The 16,220-nt window shown below is 39.2% G+C and overlaps 3 protein-coding genes across 4 annotated transcripts; 2 read left to right on the top strand and 1 right to left on the bottom strand.

The window, feature by feature from the left end:
- On the top strand, positions 1–629 carry LOC121049857 (ribonuclease 3-like protein 1). The gene is made up of 3 exons (XM_040508133.1): positions 1–94; positions 196–305; positions 403–629. Exons 1-3 carry the CDS (start codon positions 41–43, stop codon positions 557–559), a joined length of 321 nt encoding a protein of 106 aa, XP_040364067.1. The 5' UTR covers positions 1–40; the 3' UTR covers positions 560–629.
- Positions 630–1,539: 910 nt separating this feature from the next.
- LOC112170313 (histone acetyltransferase GCN5) lies at positions 1,540–7,375 on the top strand. The gene is made up of 13 exons (XM_024307561.2): positions 1,540–2,242; positions 2,373–2,437; positions 2,600–2,680; positions 2,777–2,848; positions 3,637–3,805; positions 4,037–4,080; positions 4,434–4,533; positions 4,687–4,755; positions 4,955–5,009; positions 5,745–5,857; positions 6,368–6,461; positions 6,896–7,037; positions 7,118–7,375. Exons 1-13 carry the CDS (start codon positions 1,667–1,669, stop codon positions 7,179–7,181), a joined length of 1,644 nt encoding a protein of 547 aa, XP_024163329.1. The 5' UTR covers positions 1,540–1,666; the 3' UTR covers positions 7,182–7,375.
- Positions 7,376–7,488: 113 nt separating this feature from the next.
- Positions 7,489–10,020, bottom strand: LOC112170314 (light-inducible protein CPRF2). Of its 2 annotated transcripts, none has more exons than XM_024307563.2 (6): positions 9,507–10,020; positions 9,326–9,407; positions 8,985–9,174; positions 8,419–8,494; positions 8,187–8,312; positions 7,489–8,091 (listed from the first exon to the last, which is right to left on the bottom strand). In XM_024307563.2, exons 1-6 carry the CDS (start codon positions 9,885–9,887, stop codon positions 7,633–7,635), a joined length of 1,314 nt encoding a protein of 437 aa, XP_024163331.1. In that variant the 5' UTR covers positions 9,888–10,020; the 3' UTR covers positions 7,489–7,632. The 2 variants fall into 2 exon arrangements, with proteins under 2 accessions (XP_024163331.1, XP_024163330.1); XM_024307562.2 differs by having other exon boundaries at positions 9,326–9,422; positions 9,507–10,018.
- Between the last annotated feature and the right edge of the window lie 6,200 nt (positions 10,021–16,220).

Raw genomic sequence — 16,220 nt, 5'->3', positions numbered from 1 at the left:
ATCTGGAATTGATCCTATATATCTTCATCACCTGTGTAATATGAATGCAGAAAATGCTCTTGATCAGCTACAGGCCAAGTTCGCCAAGAGGGAAGTAAGTTCTAATTCCAAATTAAGAATTGAAGCTTTTTCAATTGTTATTTGCATTATTTTCTTATTAATTACCGGGACCTCCTTTCATCTAATTGTGTGTAGGTTAAAGTACTGAACAAAAGATCAAAACTGTATAACGTATGTGATGCATACAAATGGAAGCACCCTGTGTATGAGTGCTGCAAAGAGGAAGGGCCGGCCCACCTGAGGATGTAAGTTCATCATCAACAAAATTTACTTTGTGTTTTTGTTACTAGATGCTAACTAGTGATCTAACCAATATCATACATCTAATTGATTAAACCTCAGGTTCACCTTCAAGGTCGTTATTGAGATAAAAAAGGAACCCTCAGAGCCAAACACAGAAGTGGAATGCTTTAGTGCACCGCAGCTGAATAAGAAAGCTGCAGCGGAACACGCCGCAGAAGGAGCGTTATGGTACTTGAAGAAGGTTGGTTATGATTAATAATTCAGAGATGGGTGAAATAAACTATTGTGGATCGGAACTTCGCTAACCGTTCGTATGATTTTGATCAGTATTGAGATGCATTAGAATAATTGCTTGTTGTTGAACCAGTTCTGATCGAGTATTAATCTCATTCGATCTTCTTTCCTGAAAGATATTGAGGTTTGTTTTATGCATGGTTGTGCTCTCTGAAATAAAGTAATAACTATCTGTTCTTTGTGTTGTTGCAAACTATATAAAGATGAAAAACTGAAGTTGGTAAGGGAAATGGTGAAAACTTGAACCCTTCATTTTCTGCCACTAATAGTGTCGTGTCATTAACTTGTAACATCAATTTATATCTAAAATTGATTTCAACATCCAAGTACATGTACACGGATGCCGACGGGCAGGGTGGGTTTCCCTCAATATTGTTACTTCATCCAAAAAATTTCTCATCTCCATCTTTGAACAATATGTGCTTGAGGATGAAAGGGGTTGTCCATCGCGATTGCTCCCACGATACTATAATTTTAACTTTTTTGTTCTTAATATGATTTGAACATATATAGATATATTTTTAATAAGTGCGTTGTAAAAACGTATTTTTCTCCTCGTTCGAGAATCTTTTCCTTCTTTCACTTTTTTCTTTTTTGAAAAGTAATAATGATCAATTTTTTATGTCATTAATTTTGGATCATGTTTTTACCGTCTTTCGAATTATAAGTCCTTGACTTTAGAGGAAATCTTCAAGTGTCGAAGGTCTCCGACTTTGTTTCCGAACGGCTAAAACGATACACCGATTACGGGGAATGGAGGAACCAGGCGGACACCTCAATGAGCTCAATCCCTCCATCCCCGCCCTCTAACTGATTCGACTTGGCGGGAGGAAGATGTATGTGAAAAATGGTTGCTGGGGATCTTCATATTGGGCCGAGTGTCTGGGCGGGCCACACTTTTTTTTAATATAGAGTCCAACTGTTGCGCACGTGCTTCCCTTTCTTCAGTCTTCCATCTCTCTCTCTCTCTCTCCCTCAGAGTTCGAACTGGCCGATCAGCTCTAGAGTGAGTGCCCTAAACTCTTGACTCGGTCCGAGTCAACTCACCGGCCCGAGTTAACCCCACGCAATGGACACGCACTCTTCTCACCTCGCCGTCTCCAACCGTTCGCGGAGCTCGCAGTCCCCGTCGCCGTCCCACTCGGCCTCCGCCTCCGCCACCTCCTCCATCCACAAGCGCAAGCTCGCGTCTGAGGACCACGCGCCCCCCTTCCCTCCCTCCTCCTTCTCAGCCGACACCCGCGACGGCGCTCTCACCTCCAACGACGACCTCGAGAGCATCTCCGCCCGCGGCGGCGGCGCCGATTCCGACTCCGACGATGAGTCCGAGGCGCTCGGCGACGACGACGAGGACTTCGACCACGACTCCTCCATGCGCAACTTCACCGCCGCGCGCCTCGACAACAGCGGCGGCTCCGCCGCGGCCTCGGCGCGCAATTCGAAGCTCAAGACGGAGAATTTGACAGTTAAGATTGAGAATTCGGATAGTGTTAAGGACGGAGGTGGGAATATCGGGACCTGTACGGTGGGGCCTACTTCGTCGGTGCCGGGGATAATGGTGAAGGAGGACGCAACTAAAATTTTTACAGAGAATATACAAACCAGTGGAGCTTATAGTGCTAGAGAGGAGCTACTGAAGAGAGAGGTAAAGCCTTTCTGCACTTTCAAGTATCACATTGACATTTTTTTTATGAAATTCAGAATTGTGAATTAGTAGGAAGCAATGCTTAATTGGTTATATTAAGTTCTATTGTTTTTCGTAATTTCGATTTTAGGAGGAAGCAGGGAGGCTCAAGTTTGTGTGCCTTTCGAATGATGGTATTGATGAGCATATGGTCTGGTATTTGTCTCTGATGAACTTTTGTTTCTAATCTTGGATGGTTCAATTTCTTGATACGAGTTTGGTTAATAACACTGAACGGAATCGGAAGAAACTAAGTGGTAATAAAAGTTCTGTCCTGGTGTGGAGTTTAATCTATGCCTATGCTTTGGGTTTTCTCAGGTTGGTAGGATTGAAGAACATATTTGCCAGGCAACTACCAAACATGCCCAAGGAGTACATTGTTCGACTGGTTATGGATAGGTAATGCTATTAGCTCGATAGCTCATTTCATCCCTCTGTAGTTATATTTTAATTTCTCGTTTAAATTTGTTTATGGTTTTCACTTTCGGATGACAGGAGCCATAAGTCGGTTATGGTTATCAGACGTAATCATGTTGTTGGTGGCATAACTTATCGACCATATGTCAGGTAAAGTTTATACCTTTTTCTTCGTCTCCTTGTATTTCCATTCCCACATTCTTAAATACAACTTTAAGGTTTTAAAATATTTCAACTGTATATGAACATTACTCGAATGAAAGATTCTCAATGAATCTAAGAAGGACTACTAGATCACTTGTTTAAAATCATTTCATTACATTTCCTGGCTTTATTCTGTTGTCAGAATTACTCTATTATTATTTGATAATCCCATTTACAGTTTCAGAACATAAAGCGATCTCTAGTATCTTTCTTCCCTAAATTGTCTGTATATTAGATACAATTTGTGCCTTTGAAACTTCCCAGTAACTTTCTGATCGTATTTATCATCAGATAGTTAAATGCTTAGGAGTATAGTTGGAGTTCATATTCCTGAAATCCCAAGAGTTTGAATATGTAATGATTAGGCACTTCAAAGTTTGTTTGCCCCTATGTAGTGAAACTTTGCCAAACTCTGTCTGTTCATTGTTGTTCCTGTGAAACTTCTAGGAACTCGTAGTAATATCTATGATATGATAGTGGTACTTAGGACTTCTGTATAGTCGGTGATGATATTCTTAGAGGCCCAAGAGTTTGAACATGTAATAAATCATCAGGCCATTGCAAAGTGTTAACGAATGTTGCTTTCATTTTGATCTCTCATAGCCTCTGTATCGTTGTATATGAAAGGGGGAATAGTTATATGGTAATTTAAATGGTTTGTGCATTAGTGTTATAGTTTCATCTAGGAGCTACCACAGTCCCCCTGTTACCAACACTCTTTTTCTGGATTACAGCCAAAGGTTTGGAGAGATAGCTTTTTGCGCAATCACAGCTGATGAACAAGTAAAAGGTTATGGCACCAGACTGATGAATCACTTAAAACAACATGCACGGGATGTTGATGGGCTAACCCATTTCCTGACCTATGCTGACAATAATGCCGTTGGCTATTTTATTAAACAGGTCTTGTTATCTACTGTTCTTGCAATCTTCTTTTAGAATTTCTACTGATTGCTTTAGCATAAACAAATAGTGGCAAAACTACATGTGCTTTCGAAATTTTGGGTCTGAAGTCTCAGCTTTTGAAATACTTTATTTAACTGTCTCCTTCGGATCTCTTTCTTTTTGTGCTCCTGAATGATGGACTGAAACTGGTGAAGAAATTGCACTAAATATATATATATATACTTGCAGGGTTTTACGAAAGAGATTTACCTGGAGAAGGACAGATGGCATGGGTATGTTATATGCATCACTCTAATTGTATGAAGACTATCATATTCTGTTTTAAGATTTAGGGGTCTTATTGTGCTTAAGCTGTCACTGTTAAAACAATTAAAGAAATGTGTTTTGGTCTCAAAAGCCATTTGGGGAAGGGGCCTAGCATTGTTACAACTGATGCTTTATTTTCTGACTTTTAATTACCATCGTCAAAGTCCAAATGTAACCCAAGAAAAAAAGGAAAGATAAGATAAACAAATGAGCATGTAACCTGCTTGTCCTTCATCAGAAATGAGTTTCTAGATGTATGTATCTTACTGCGTCGGAGAATCTTTGTAAAACTTTGTCAACATTTTTTTATGGTTTGCAGCTATATAAAAGACTATGATGGAGGAATCCTAATGGAATGCAAAATAGACCAAAAGCTTCCATACACTGATTTATCAACTATGATTCGTCGTCAAAGGCAGGTAATAGTCCATTTGTTCGCTTATAGATTTGTGTAATTAATGTTTAGATGTGTTTCCATCTTATTATGGTAATGGTGGATGCCAAAGCATGTGTATTGCACCAACATGGATTTACTCTAATCTAGACTATTCTGCATGTTTGACATATGGTAGGCAATTGATGAAAAGATAAGAGAGCTCTCAAATTGTCACATTGTTTATCCTGGCATTGATTTCCAAAAGGTATATTCTAAAACTTATTTATACCGATCTAATCGATTGTGCCACTTTTTCATGTATTAACAACTAACCAGTGGAGTATTAGACATACTAGTGAGAATCTGGTGTCATTACTTATAATCTGCTGTCATGGCACTTTTGAGCTGTGCCTTCCTATGTTTCTTAAACTTAATTTCTGAACTTGAATTTATTTATTTATCAGAAAGAAGCTGGTATTCCTAAAAAGCTCATCAAGGTCGAGGACATCCCTGGCTTGAGTAAGTAATTTAATTTTGCTTAACAAAGCATTCCATTGTGTACTTTTTGGATCGGTAGGTGCCTTTCTTTTGATTCTTTTCCAAACAACCTTTAGACTAATTTTCCTGGTTTGAATGCGGCCCTTAAATGTTGAACATCAAATGTTAATTACATCTTTATTTATTTTTGATGTATGTCTAGACTAGTTGAAAGTTAAATCTTTAAATTCAAATCTATATGACAATTTGTTTGAGAACAAGAAATTATTACCACTTTTGTTTAACTATCATAGTTTTTAAAATACTTTTAGTATTATATTAACTAGGCTACTGGACATATTGTAGGAGTCTAACATATTATACCAACTATGAGGTTTTGGTTTTATACATTAGTGTAAATAAGCATTGGAATGAAGTGGGGACTAAATGCACAGTATGCGCCACCTGATAGTTAGCTTCTATTAAGCAAGAGTACTTTTGACTATCTTATAAAGGAAGATGCTTTGAAACTTGTAATTGAAGTACACTTGAAATTTGTAGAATTTAGAAGACTTGGAACGTAGACTAGTTATATAGGACACTTTGGCGGTTTATAATATGCTACCTGTAGTCAGTCACGAGAAGCACTAATATCATGCTAATCTCATTGTTTATGCCCCTAATGGAATTCTTTTGCTCATCAACTAAGATGCTAGTTTAGTTTCTGTTGGTGAAGTTGGAGTGCTAATTCAAAGTTTATGATAATTCTGATAATAGGGGAGGCTGGGTGGACCCCTGATCAATTTGGCCATTCACGTTTTGGAGCTTTGACAGCTTCCACAGAGAATGCCAAAAAGCATTTGACTGCTTTCATGCGTGCCCTTCTAAAGGTTAGTTTCTTAGGTCTTCTTTCTCAAGTTTAAATTTGATTTTCTCTTATTTTTATTAAGATAATTGCATTTGACCTAGTATATTTTGCAACTTGTATCAAGTTACTAACACGCTGCTGGAACCTATGGGCTGATGATGGGGTTTTTCAAAAATAAAAAATAAATAAAATTTGCATCTGTGTGTGTCTCTTTTTTTAACCTTCATGGATGTTGCAAGGCTTTTCTTAGTTGCATACCTCTTAAGCTAAGAAATTATTCAAATCATTTGTTTACTTATCCTTAAATTTAATAGAAGAGTATAGGACTATCATCTTAGTGTCCCCTAAAGGAAGTGATATTCCAGGGGTAGGATATTATATACGAAACTTAATGCATAGCATGCGTTTAAAAATATTGTAATTACTTGAGTTATTTGAGTTCAAAGTCTATTTATACAATCATGAGAAATTTTTTATTTTCCTATTGTCAATACTATGTGGATTCTGACCACATAACTTGTCATTTAAGCAGTCTATGCATGACCATGTTGATGCGTGGCCATTCAAGGAACCAGTCGATGCACGTGATGTTCCTGATTATTATGACATCATCAAAGATCCTATGGGTAAGGATTTTTCATTTCAATCCATGCAACAGAATGGTTTTGATATCATGGCCACCACCAGTTTAGTTCAGCCGTATCTGGAATTGTTTCAAGTGCTTTCATTGGAAACTGTAAAATTCCATTTGACTTCCGAATTCTGATAATGGCGTTTGGGTGGTAGCATTGTTTTGGCTTTTACATTTTGAGTTGTAAAATTTCACAAACTTAAATTATTTGAAAAGGCATGGTATGGGATAGGTTTTTAGTCACCATAACTTGTATGCTAATATTCTGTTGCTTAGGTGTTTACTCACCATATATTATTTTCTTGTACTTGTTATTGGAAATCTCTAACAAGTACTTCCACCTCTTCTAAGCTGTGTTTAGCATAGGTAACTAAACTTTGCATTGTTCTCAAATTTGTGATGTGTTGTCGGATATTCAATATGATGCAGATCTAAAGACAATGTCTAAGAGGGTAGAGTCGGAGCAGTATTATGTAACATTTGAGATGTTTGTTGCGGATGCCAAGAGGATGTTTGCAAATGCACGCACTTACAATTCTCCTGATACCATTTACTACAAGTGTGCAACCAGGCATGGTGTTTGTATCCCTCGTCATTTTTGTCATTATCTATTATTAGTTCTGATGTCAATGGATTTATTTCTTCTTGCAGGCTGGAATCTCACTTTCAAAGCAAAGTGCAATCAGGTCTCCAAGCTGGCGCCAAAATTCAGTAGTGAATTAAATGAACATATTACCACCTGTATATTATTTTCAGCTCATGTAGTACCTTTTTTCTTGTTTCTTTCAAATGTAGACATTTAAGACCCCATTAAGAAAAAGGAATTTCTTTTGGAAGTCCTTTTGTGAAACATGCTATCATGTAGAGAAATTATTTTTCTTAATGAAACTGTGTTATTGTATTAGGATACAACTTGCATCCCAATACCTAAACTGAGATCAGATAGGTTCAACTAGTTCCTTTGGGAGGTTACCTGAGCAATAGTGGAGGTCTCAATTGAATTTCTCATAGGAGACACGGTGGAAACAAAAAATTTAGCAAAAGAAAGTAGAAATACAAATTCATTAATAAAGTGCTCCCATGTTTTAAGTATCCAATCAAGTTTTTTATCCCTATCTGTAAAATAGGAAGGGATAAAAAAAGGCACTACAATACTACATTCATTTCTACTTATTCTTGGGGACTGCATGGGGAATCTGAGGGTTCCAAACTGGCAATGCTTCACACGGATTCACTCCTGGCCGAAGTTGCTGCTGGTGCTGCTGCTGGTGCATGTGATCTATGCTAGCTGTGTGCTGAACTGAAGGTACTTCAGTCGTGTTGCTTCCCCTCACAATTGGTTGCCCAACGGTACTCTGTTGGTTTCCAACTAGAGGAATCGAGGGGTTTCCAGGGAAGCTGGTATCTAATCTCTGGTGATGTGGTGGAGTGTTGATACTAGGAGCCACCGGATGAAAGAGATGATTGGAGGTTGGTTGCATTGGCACAGAAGCATTGGCAGATGTATCCATTGGATTGCCTAGTGATGCCATGCTTGCTCTAGGTACATTTGGTACATTTGACATGGCTAGAAGTAGCGGGTTGATCCCTGTCTTCCTCTTGACAGATTCTTCTGCCATTTTCACCTGATAATTTCAGAGAATGCAAGTGTTAACCAATAAGAAAATCAAACCAACAATATATTGACTAGGGAAAAGCAAGCACACAAGTATGTCTGTACCTTTGCTCTTAATGTCTCAATATTGGCTTCTAATATTCTTCTATCAACGACTGAATTATCATATTTGTGATTCACGTCAGTGAGTTGTTTTAACAGTGCAGAGTTTTCGACTCTTAGTTGGCCAGCCTATATGAAACCAAACATATAACTCCAATGGTCTCTACCAACAATAATTATTATTGGAAATATGAAGAAGAGAGCATGATTTTACTATTTAAAAAAGGAGCAGCACCTGGGTCTCAAGATCAGTCATTTGTGCTTGTTTTCTTCTTCTAGAGCGTCTAGCTGACTCCCGATTTGACAGCATCCTGAGCACCATCAACATGTCAATTGATAAAGGGCTATGTTTTAAGATTTACCAAATATGGTATTAACTCGCATATGGAGAGTAGTATCTGTTGAATTCCTGATATCAGAGATGACAATTTTTACAACAAACCTGTTGTCAAACAAATTCATCAGGTGAAAATTCATTCACATCAGGTGAAAATTCATTCATGTAACAGACACCATCCCCTCATTCTAAATCTACTGATTTTGCTTCAAACAACACTAATTTCCAAGGGCAACACATGTTTGTTCACCTTCGAGACATTCAATTTGTTAACGTCCGTCACATAATAGTCATACAATGACTATCATAGAGAAATTCTAACTCAGTTCATCGAAGCCCTAAATACCAACTCTTACTATCTTTAGTCAAAGAGGTTTCCATGACATGAAACAAAACTAAATAATAGTAGGAAACTGATGGCAACCAAAATGAGACTACAAGCGAATCAAGATGGAGTGACTCACCTCCTCGCGCGCTTCACATCAGCAGGATCCATATTCTCGGTAATTTCAATGTCGCCTTCCAGGTCATCATCATCCGAGTCATCTTTCGACGATCCACTGGTTGTCTGAGCTTTTTTCTGAATAGCAGGTAAAGCCGGAATGCCAAGCGGGCTAGTATCAGCCTCACTTTGTGGCAAACCATAAACCGCAGCTAGCACATTCCAAATCAAAATGGTCTCTCTATGTTAGACACAAACATATCTAACACTAACATTACTAAATTGCTGTGAGCCTTGTGATCACTAAGCACTAAGCATAAAACAACATCAAATTCCACACCTACAAGATTGTAAAGAACAAACCTTTATTATGAAGTGCAGAGGTCACTTGCGAAGGCTGTGGCAATATAGATTGAGTCTGCGCTACATTACCAGAACCCACAGGCTTCAAAGACGAAGCCTGCAACCACATTCATTACTCAAATTTCAGCAAAAAAAAATTTAAAAAAAAAAATTGTAAAATTGACGAGAGAGATATAAGTACCCGAGTGAGAGCGACTGCAGCACACGCGAGATCGAGCTTGCTCTTGAGCAGCTCGCGTTGGTACTGATCCGAATTAATCGGCGCCGTGGACGGCAGAGGAGGCGGCGGACAATTGAGATGACGATCGGGCTTCTTGATCTCGACCACCTCCTCATCGACCTCCTCGCGCTTCGACGTCGAGGAGTGAGCGGAGGCAACGGAGGAGACGGTCAATTGATCGGCGGCGCGGGGTGGTGGTGGTGGTGGGGCGGAGACGACTTCCTCTAGAAACTGCTCGAAGGCCCACTCGGAGTCGCTGCGATTCATCTGGAGAGACGTGGAGGAGGCCCAGAAGGTTTCGGTGATGTCGGAGATTTCGTCGGCCTGAAACGCCGAATGCATAGTCGTTTTCCGGGATGTGATCGGTGCCGGTGCCGCTCTGAAATCCGAGATACTAGAGAAAAAGGAGCCACCAACTACACGATTCTCGTAACTTCAATGTATTGGACTTCGGACCATTAGAGCTGGGATCCGGTGCTTTTCGTACCACGGTAATAATTGGAGTTTGCTTTTTCTGGGCGGTGATTGGGACTATTTAATCACGTGTTGGTTTGCGGTTTACGGAGATTGGTGGGCTTATGTAGCACGGATTGTAGGGTAGAGTAGCGAAAGGACGTGACGGCGGAAGTGAGGGCCCCCGTGTGGGGTTTCATTAACTCTGAGTAAAGTTCAGTTTTAACTATTTTACAGTGGTAGTTTTCCGTTATTACTTGGCGGTTGATTTGATGAAGCTCGTTCTGTAATTTTGGTGTGCGTATAACTGGCTTAATTAACTCCAATAGTTGGTTTGTTCCTTCTTTCTTGTGGGAAGGCTGTTTGCTTTGTGCCACGAGCCGCACGTAAGGGTAGTGTTATCGTAACACTTTATAAAGGAGATGTTAAGAGGGACGAGCCTTGGAGATCCAATGACAAGTTTGGAGCTAAATAGAGGGCAAGTGACATTGTTATAATTAAGTGAAACTTCAAGTTCGAGGTCTTCGGTTGGGAATTTAGGAAAACTTAAAACACAAAAAATGTCAAGGACCTCGAGACGAATTCAAAGCACTTGATGGCATGTCATTTGGATTTTTTCTTATGAATTATTAGTCTCCTCGGCTATTTTGATGTTTCCTCCCACCTTAGCCATTTAAACCCAATATGCTCTATAGGGGAAGACATGGTCAAGCTCTCCACCACCCCCGGTGTTGACCTTCATGGGGCACTAAATGAGCTTTTCTTGGGCATCCGTTGGGGACCTAGGGGGCCGGGAATGTGTCGTCAGAAATGGGCGACATATGTTTCCATGAGTCAAGATGTCTTATGGACAGTATCGGCTGAAAAGCAGATATTGCGGGTCTGCTTCGATGGCGAGGTTCGTATGAGAGCAGTCCTTATGCCATCAGCGTTAGACAAACATGCGGACTTACGAAAGATATGTCAAGACCCCGTGGTGCTTATTGACCATGGAGCAAGTGACGTGGGCATGTGTTAAGGTTCGACCTTGCTCAAAGGAAAGTGATGCTAGTAAGCACGGGAGGGGCGACCCCGTGCTAGACTAAAGGAAGCTCGAGAGGGGCATCGAGGGTGAGTTGCTCACTCGAGTGGCATGTCAGTATGCAAGATGGTACGCCTGTTTGGGAATTGGCCTACGGGTAAGGAGAGGCCTTAGAGCCATGACAATCATCAAGAAAAGAACATGGTTAGCCTCGTTAGAAGGGAAAGGCCACACGGCCAGGATGGCTTGTCAGGAAGACACTCGAGGCGAAGTATGAGGGTACATGTTGCCCATGAGCCGAGTGAATGGTGCAAGGGATGCCCACGAGGCGAATGAGTTGTGCATGCTACTAAGGAATGACTGAATGAGGGAATGTGAAGGCTAATTAGGTCTTGGCGCACTGTCATGATACTTGATATCGATGTGCGGGATGCACGCGGGTCAGCAACGGGCTGGCACAAGCCTGAATGACATGGAAGCCTATCGGTTGGGTGAGTGTCTTGGGAGACAACCATGACGCAAGGAAGCGATCGGTTAGTCACAAGGTGTGAGACTCATGTGTGAGTAGCTTTTGTTGGTAAATCCCAACAAGTAAAGGGGACAATGTCAAAAGGGTCAAGTTGACAAGAGAAGCACACAGAGGAAAAGAAAAATTAAGTATCAAAGGAGAAAGAAAGACAGGCTGGCCTCAGTTCAGAGTAACCTTAGTGCCTCGCGGGTTAATTTCGCTGCATATAAAATCGGCTCGTGATACTTTGTTTTTTGTAATGTTCTTTTATCTTTGTTGTAGTTGTTCTTAATAAGAGGAGTAGAGCGAAGAAAAGGCATACCTGTTGTGCTGATGTTGCATTGAGAATTAGAGTAAGAGAATTTTCAAACTGATTTCCTCATCCTCTTGAGTATTTATGAGACACAAATCAACACTAGTCTGAAAGAACAACACTGGAACCTCCAACTGATTTGGTAGGAAAAAGGGCTTTGTCATACAACAATAGTTGCTCGCTCCAAGTGTTCTCAGTTCTGTTAAACAAATCTATTTATGAGAATTTCATTTATCAAATTGTGATAAAATAATTTAATTATTTTTTATTATTCTTTTTCATTTGGTGAAACACACCAACCAAACATATAGAGGCGATTTTAGGAGACACTTTTTTCAAATTATTTTATTAATTAAATTTTTTGTTAATTTATTAATGACTATAACACCCTTAATTTACTAAAAGTTACTCTATAATGACCTATGGTTCAAGGTTATAGACATCCTTCACCCATTTTGTCCATTTCATCATGTTGTTGTTGATAGTGTAGTGCTCTACATAGTAGTAAATTCTTTTACCATCTGTTTTTGGTTTAGACACTTCTGGATCTTCCTTAAATATGAAGCTGCCAACTTTCGCAATATTTGGAGAGGAGTGAAATTTGCACTTCCCAAATTACAAACCACACTCTTTTTATATTTTTATAATAATTCTGTTTTTAAATTCTCAAATTTACCCTCCAAAGACATTTGAATTTTACAGCAACCAATAAAAACTGAAAAGAACAAAAGCAGAGAATTTGTGAACTCCCGATCACCATCTCTACGCAAAATGTCACAGTTTAAAGGCCAAGCTCGGCTTTCGAAGTTCGTCGTGCTGAAATGATATATTGCTAAAGCCGGACCTCGTCGCCTGCAAATTTGGTGGCTCCATCGCTATCGAGCTCGAGATCATTGCCAATACCCAGGTCACTGTCCTCAACGCTGCCGAGCTCTCCGTTGCTGCTTCCATGTCTTTCACTCAATGATACTCTTCCAAGATTTTCAAGCCATCAAAAGTTGACAGATTTGAAGAAGATTGCGTTTTGGTTATGGAGTTTAAGGAGACGCTTCCACTTGGGTCGGGAATTTTTTTTTTTGGCTATTGAGTTTGAAGGATTTTGAATGACAATATGAATTGGGAAGGAATTTCACCTGAAACTTGAAAATGCCAGTTACCCATTATCTATGAACTATCTTCATCCATTATCGCATACTCCAGTACTTATGCAACCTTTGCTTTTAGCGAATCATACATCCATTATTTCACCAAGATTAAAAAACTCAATTAAAGCTTAGCTTTTGCAACTAAATTTTCTAGGAAATTGATTCCTGGAATGATCGATCAAGCAAATTAAAGTCCTTATAAGATCTCAATTCCATCTGAGATTTTCTAAAAAAGTTCATTTTTGTTGCCTGCTCATGCTTACCTTCTCTGTCTTCTCCCTTTCTAAACCCAGTAACACAGATTAAACACAAAACAAAAAGAAATGCTTCTCAAGTTCAAATCAACTCCCATCTCCCTCATACCTTTTGGTGAATTTTCATTGATCAAGATGCAGGGTTAAGAGTAAAGATCTATAATAGTTAATGTAAGGAGGATTTCATAGATGATAATAATTGACATTCCAGAGAAGCTTTCAGAAGATGTATTCAAAAGATATGTTTGGGAGGGACAAATTTGGAAACTTCAAAAAATCTGATTGAGAAAATATTAAAATATTATGAAGGGAGTATGGTTCGTAATTTAGGGAGTGTAAATTTCACTCTCCTCTATTTGTATCTAAATTTTTTTTCTGTTGTTACAACTACACTGTTGACATTGCTCATTCTTCACTATCAAGTTTATATTATGTGTTGAATTGCAATTATTGTAATAGAAAAAGTGATGACATTTTTCCACTTCTTCTCTATAGTTATTTGTAACGATTTAGGAAATGTATTCATGCATCGTTTGTTTTAGTTAGATTGTGGTGGCCCGAGAGAGGGGTCCCACAGCTCCTCGACCCCGAGCCAATGAAAAACCGACATGTCACGAATGACATCCCGATAACTCATCAATCCGAAACCGCAAGGCCTTTTGGGTTTAGGTTGTTGGTTTACAAAATATTTTCTTGTACAAATCATTCTAGCAACCGAACAACATATTTTCAAAAGTGGAATTTAAAATGGGCTAAAGGATTTGGGCTTACAATAGGTGCCCAATTTGGAAAATAACAAATTACTAAGTAAATACAAGTATGAGAGATGCGCCCCAGGGTTACGGGTCTCCCGAAATTTTATAAATAAGCGAGTAGAAAAGAAACAAATAAATAAAAACAAAATAAATGAGTTACTTCAAAATCCGATAAGGGCCCAGAACCTTTTTTTAATAAAGTCCAAGAGGAATGTGCCAAGTCGGGCCATGCGCCTCCTCTGTACTCTCCCAGACCATATGCTTGAATCCTGCACACTGTTGTAGGGGGTGAGCTTTCGTCCTCGCATGCCCAGTAAGGGCCGACCCAACCATGCTAGGTTTGAAAAATAATATACTTGAAAATATTTACTACATAATATTGTGCGCCGTTTATCAAAAATAATTTAAAAAGAGGTAACCACAAACATTTGTTCTCTTTTATAAAACATATGCAGCATGCTTCACACAACTTGGAGCTCCGAGATACTTACCTAATCGGTGACCGGCCTGGTTCGTCATCCTTCGAGAACAGGCCAACTACTCTGTAGTGCTTGTGACTACAAGTAGCGAAAGTATCTATTTCCTGGCCCTAAGTGTCCTATGACTGGTTCACTGTTGATACTTACCTTTTCCTCAACACACATAGGAGCATAGCCCCCTTCGGAGGTTCACGGTTATAGACACCATGGGATACCTAAGAATCAACGCGTTTAGGTCCCATTCACTTTCAGGACACTAGTACAAACATACAATGGGGTACAGTTTCTTGGTTTTCGCAATCAGCAATTATCAGTTATGAAAACACATGTATCACGAGGCATCGACTAATGAACGACCAAAAACGTACTTGCAGGCAACATACTATTTTACTATAGCATTCCACGTATATCGAAAAACCTCTAACAAGGAAGGGACAACTCACCCTACCTAGATATGGAGTGCTCGTCCACAATTAGATTCGTTCTCAACTTTGAATACTTCGTCCAGTTCCAAATGCACATGCACGAGTCCTTTATAATAACATTAACCAATGAGTAACTTGACGTCATTAACTTAATTAACCGAGTACCTAAATCATTCACTTAATTTCCTTAAAGCCCATCAAATTATTCTTTAATCAAACAGTGATCTAGAACTTGTGTTTGTAGAGATCTTTCTTTAATCGATAAAATTTATTATTCATTCCCAAATAATCCAAATGACGTAGCATTTGAATCATTTAGGATATGGTAATTATACTTGGCACTTTGACCAAAATTTGTTTAGCATTTCTACCTTAAGAAAACAAATACGCTTACCATTCCCAAATGACTTCGCTTCTTAAAAGTCATTTCAGATATGATAAGTCTAGGATTGTTTCAATTGTAACTTGCCTAATTAATTTTTAACTTGAACAAATACAATCCTCCATTCTCATTTACCAATCTCTTTTAAGTATTTGGCCAAAACATCTATCACTTCCTTATATGATATTTTGACGTTGGTATAAACTCATCACTTTACGAACTTTACATACTCATAGTACAATCAAAAATGCAGCAGAAACAATGCTTGTGTCACTAATTTACTTCTCAAAACTAATTCAATCTCAATTACCAAACTATGTAAGCATTTGACCCAAAATGTCATCTTAAATTAACCTTCGTTCAATCCATTTTCCAACCATTCAACATCATCCTCAAATCACCATCATAATTTGTTCAACTCAACCATAACAATTACAAGATCACCAAACCAGGCCCTTACTAATCTTCTTTTCCAATTAAGAGTTTAATTCTGTCGTGGCTGCAATTCCAACATCACCAATCATTCAAATCCGTAGCAGACAATATACCATAAATAAACAACCCTAAACCATTTATATCTAAAACAGAAACTGCAGAATATCCTTACCATATCTGATTTCAACCAAAGCTACCCCAGTAGGTTATCTTCTCCGAAACTCCAAATCGCAGAAATCCAAGAACCTCATTTTGAAATTAAATGACAGTGGGTTAGGGTTTCTCAATCCTCATCGAAAATCGGGATTTTAATCAAGAGAGGGTAAGATGATTACCTAATGGAAACTATCTAGAAATCCAACATTCATGAGCGGCGGAGCTGTGGTGGCTCACGCGGCGGGGGTGGCACATGTAGCGCGTGCGGCGGCTCTGGTCGGAATTGGAGGTCAAAATTAGGGGGCTTTGGAGGATTGTGAGGTGCTGATTCTATCCTTGGAGTTGACTT

Source organism: Rosa chinensis, chromosome 6 (assembly GCF_002994745.2).
Source record: "Rosa chinensis cultivar Old Blush chromosome 6, RchiOBHm-V2, whole genome shotgun sequence".
NCBI classification, from domain to species: domain Eukaryota; kingdom Viridiplantae; phylum Streptophyta; class Magnoliopsida; order Rosales; family Rosaceae; genus Rosa; species Rosa chinensis.
The sequence above is the reverse complement of the archived record's forward strand: the minus strand, read 5'-3'. Positions and strand labels throughout refer to the sequence as shown.

Excerpts from the sequence above, each read along its gene's own strand:
- LOC121049857 (XM_040508133.1), top strand. The coding sequence starts at position 41 with ATGAATGCAGAAAATGCTCTTGATCAGCTACAGGCCAAGTTCGCCAAG. Across the intron at positions 95-195 it reads CCAAGTTCGCCAAGAGGGAA|GTTAAAGTACTGAACAAAAG; the intron begins GTAAGTTCTAAT and ends AATTGTGTGTAG. Across the intron at positions 306-402 it reads GGGCCGGCCCACCTGAGGAT|GTTCACCTTCAAGGTCGTTA; the intron begins GTAAGTTCATCA and ends ATTAAACCTCAG.
- LOC112170313 (XM_024307561.2), top strand. The coding sequence starts at position 1,667 with ATGGACACGCACTCTTCTCACCTCGCCGTCTCCAACCGTTCGCGGAGC. Across the intron at positions 2,681-2,776 it reads GTTCGACTGGTTATGGATAG|GAGCCATAAGTCGGTTATGG; the intron begins GTAATGCTATTA and ends TTCGGATGACAG. Across the intron at positions 4,534-4,686 it reads TGATTCGTCGTCAAAGGCAG|GCAATTGATGAAAAGATAAG; the intron begins GTAATAGTCCAT and ends GACATATGGTAG.
- LOC112170314 (XM_024307562.2), bottom strand. The coding sequence starts at position 9,887 with ATGCATTCGGCGTTTCAGGCCGACGAAATCTCCGACATCACCGAAACC. Across the intron at positions 9,423-9,506 it reads CTGCAGTCGCTCTCACTCGG|GCTTCGTCTTTGAAGCCTGT; the intron begins GTACTTATATCT and ends ATGTGGTTGCAG. Across the intron at positions 8,313-8,418 it reads TGACTGATCTTGAGACCCAG|GCTGGCCAACTAAGAGTCGA; the intron begins GTGCTGCTCCTT and ends GGTTTCATATAG.